Raw genomic sequence first — 3,909 nt, forward strand, 5'->3', positions numbered from 1 at the left:
GGGAGCCTCTCCCTCCTCCACAGCAGTCAGACATCCCCCAAGGTCTCCCAGACTGCATAAGGGCACATGCCAGGCACCGGGCCTCTAGTAATAAATAAAAATAATAAAAGAGAATACATGGCCTTGGTGGCTCTCTATGGAGCATGCCTGCACTATTTCCCACTCCCATCCTCCAGGTGTGTTTTCCTTGCTTCTCTTTTTCTCCTAACCTCTAAGTGCCCTTCTTTTGCCTCTATAACATGTTTCCTGAGCCCATTCTTTTCTACAGCTCACTTCTACTTCTGTGGCTTTCTAAATAAACTTTTCCTTATTTAAAAATAAAAAAAGAATATATGGCCTCATGAAAATAAAAACTCATTCTTTCATATAAATGTGAAGAACTCCTACTTTACAGAATTGGTATAATGATATAAAATTAGGGCACCAGCCTGCAGGGGAGGGCAGTTTGGGGTGACCAGGCTGGCAGGCAGAAGTGGTTAGGGGCAATCAGGTTGGCAGGCAGGCGAGCGGTTGGGAGCCAGCAGTCCTAGATTGTGAGAGGGATGTCCGACTGCCCGTTTAGGCCCAATTCCACCGGGATTGAGCCTAAATGGGCAGCCGGACATCCCTTGAGGGGTCCCAGATTGGAGGGGGTGCAGGCCGGGCTGAGGGACACACACTTCTCCCTTGTGCATGAATTTCGTGCACCGGGCCTCTAGTATATACATAAAAGCTGTGAATTTCGGCTTCTGTTACCATCCTTTCTTTCATTTTAATTACAAATTTCTCTGCCAATTAGATGAAAAGAGAAAAAGAATACAAAAATATACCTTCATGTAGTGTTTAAAGATGTCTGCAGCTGCATGCATGTCAACAATGTCATAAATGATAAGTTTGCTGAAGGCAGCAAGTAGATTCCTTCTTTTATGTAAGGCCTCAATTTTATTTGCTTCATCTTCTTCATCACCCTCTAACCACAGAAAATAAATTATGAACTTTATCCAAGATAAAACAATGTAGAAAATCTATATAATAAAAAACCAGCTTATACCTTTACAAAAAGGTATAATTCAGTTTTAGACGGGATGAAATAATGTTATACTAATTATTTGCTATATTTAGTTAGATGATTATCAAATATTTGCTAGGTACTAAGGTTCCTATTTTCTAGGAGACTGTCAGAGCAAAGACTAAAATAAGAAAACCACATGTAAAAAGATGATTTTTTCTGATATTTTCATCATAATACTATTGTCTGTTTATTTTAAAGTGTGGTCTTATTTCAATATTACTTATTTGCTAATATATTTCCACAGAAAATAAATTTTTAAGTCACAGGAAAAAGGTTTTCCTTTAGAAAAATACATGGGGGAATAATGACAATATATGGGGGAGTTAATTTTCAATACTTGTCCTAAACATGGTCTACAGTATCAGCTGAGAAATAAAATTTATTTTGCAAACCATATTAAACACATATACATTAAAAAAAAGCCCTATCAAATGCTTTTAAAACAAGTAGTATGTCTTTCTTATTTATTTGTTTACTTATTTATTTACTCAGGACCTATTGACTAGTCTATTTCTAATCCTAGGGAAACTTTCTCTACAAGGCTGAGATGATAACATTTACCCCATTTTTTTTGTTTCAGGCTCTGTACTGATCCTCTCATATCTTAACCTGCCTTTATTTGGAGACAATGTTTGTTCTTCCCATCTTTAGATTCATAAATAAAACAAAACCCCCCCAAAATACCCCCCCCCCCAATTCTCTTCAATTCCTTTCTCTTTCTACTAATTGGTCCAGCTGTGAAGCATCAATGCTTGGAGAAGTTGGAAATCTTTTTGCTTAAAACAAGTAGTAGGTAAATTTTATCTTTTGAGATTAATGTGGACTCTAAATAAAGACACTTTGTTTCACATTCTAGTATATTCTAAAATGTTTTGTTAAATAAAGAACATTCTAATAGCACCAAAATACATCTGTGGATCAGATGTGCCATTGATCTTATTTTAGAGAACTTAAATTATCTTTTTCACAAATAACCTATATAATTTATTTACGATTGTTTACATTCCATCTAATTTTGCTAATTATCATTCTGCAGGCTCAGCACAGTTTTGACTGGTGAGGTTTGATAAGTGTTTCAACACTTAATATATTTTGTTAACTTAAGTACTATATGAGAAAGGAACTCTTTTTTTTTCCCCTTCAGAAAAACCGTGAAACAAAATCTATCCCACATATACATTTTGCATGTGTGAAGTGAAAATGTATAGAATTATTCATTAGAGCAAAGGAAGGAGACTTCACTGTGCATTTTTATTAATTTTGGTTTCTGAATTACACAAATGTATTATTTTTTTTAAAAAGGAGAAATTCTAATATTTTAAAAATTTGAATATTTTTCTCATATCTTTTGGGGCTGGTAAAACAAGATCAATAGTGACAAGATGATAGCTACAAATACCCATGCTCTGGTTTTCCTCATCTTGGTCAATGAAAACGTGATCCATCACAAAACTGAGGAGTTCAGACTGAAGTCCAGTATCTGGATTAAACACCAAAGGCTGAAGGCCTTCTCTGCCACCTGTCATTAATTGGTGGCTAAAAATCATCAAAAGATCACAGAGTAACATGAAAGCCTGGAATGCAAAGGAAATTCATTAGTAAAATATTGCTACAATGACAAATCAATGTTAATAAAAATATACTAAATTAAGTATAGTTCAATAATAGTATCATAATAGAAACTTTGGGTATTTAAATTCCAACTACTTAGTTTTAAGTTTCTAAACTTAATAAAACTAAACACTAGTCATATTTAAGACTCTTCCTTGCCCAAATATAATCTATTTCTTTTACTTGATTATATTAACTCAAATACTGATTAAGAGATTTTTGACTTGACTGTAAAGATACAATGAGTTGAACTCAACTCTGGAAATAAAAAATTGATACAATAAATTATGACTGGTTAGAAATCAATCATACACTGCTTAATCAAATAATAAGTATAAATCTTAAGACCAAGTATAATTTCATAAATTACAATGCAGTACTATAAACCTGTAAGCTACTATTTTGGATTCTTTTTTCCCCCTCACATTTTCTAATTAAAAAATTTTTTTTAACGTTGGCTTTATTGCAGGAGTCCCCCACATCCTTGCCTACCTCCACCCTCCCCTACCTACCCTTTCCTGAACTTTACCAAATTACTGTCCATGTCCACAGAGTATGCATACATGTTCTTTTAAAAATCTAATGTAGCCCTGGTGGTACTGCTAAGTGGTTAGAGCATCAGCTTGTGCACAGAAGGGTCATGGGTTTGATTCCCCGGACAAAGGCACATACCTTGGCTGTGGGTTTTGCCTCCCCCATCACTGCCTCCCCCGCAACCTCGCATTGGGATGCATGCCAGAGGCAACCAGTCGATGTGTCTCTCTCATATTGATGTTTCTCTTCCTCTCTCTATCTCTCTTCCCCTCCCGCCCTTCCTTTTACTCTCTGAAAATCAATGGAAAAAATATCCTCAGGTGAGGATTTAAAAAACAAAATCTAATGTAAAAAAAAATCTCTAACATTACATAAAATGAAATTCAAGACCATTTACATAAAAACCAGTATCTAAAGTTTCCCAACAGAAAATTGGACAGATATATGCAAGAAAATGAAACTAGACCACCAACTTACACCATATACAAAAATAAACTCAAAATGGATAAAGGACTTAAATGTACGACAGGAAACCATAAAAATTCTAGAAGAATCCAAAGGCAACAAAATCTCAGACATATGCCGAAGCAATTTCTTCACTGATACAGCTCCTAGGACACTTGAAACTAAAGAGAAAATGAACAAATGGGACTACATCAAAATAAAAAGCTTCTGCACAGCAAAAGCAACCATCAACAAAACAACGAGAACAC

At 35.1% G+C, this 3,909-nt stretch overlaps 1 protein-coding gene across 9 annotated transcripts in view; it reads right to left on the bottom strand.

Moving 5' to 3' along the window:
- Positions 1-3,909, bottom strand: part of STAG1 (stromal antigen 1) — a 336,264-nt gene that overhangs the window by 31,152 nt on the left and 301,203 nt on the right. For all 9 annotated transcript variants that reach the window (XM_006759813.2, XM_006759812.2, XM_015561382.1 and 6 more), the window contains 2 exons: positions 2,451-2,625; positions 810-949 (listed from right to left, as the gene is read on the bottom strand). In XM_006759813.2, coding sequence (XP_006759876.1) covers positions 810-949; positions 2,451-2,625 — 315 coding nt within the window. The remainder of the gene's footprint in view (positions 1-809; positions 950-2,450; positions 2,626-3,909) is intronic.

Source organism: Myotis davidii, unplaced genomic scaffold, assembly GCF_000327345.1.
Source record: "Myotis davidii unplaced genomic scaffold, ASM32734v1 scaffold415, whole genome shotgun sequence".
Taxonomy (NCBI): Eukaryota; Metazoa; Chordata; class Mammalia; order Chiroptera; family Vespertilionidae; genus Myotis; species Myotis davidii.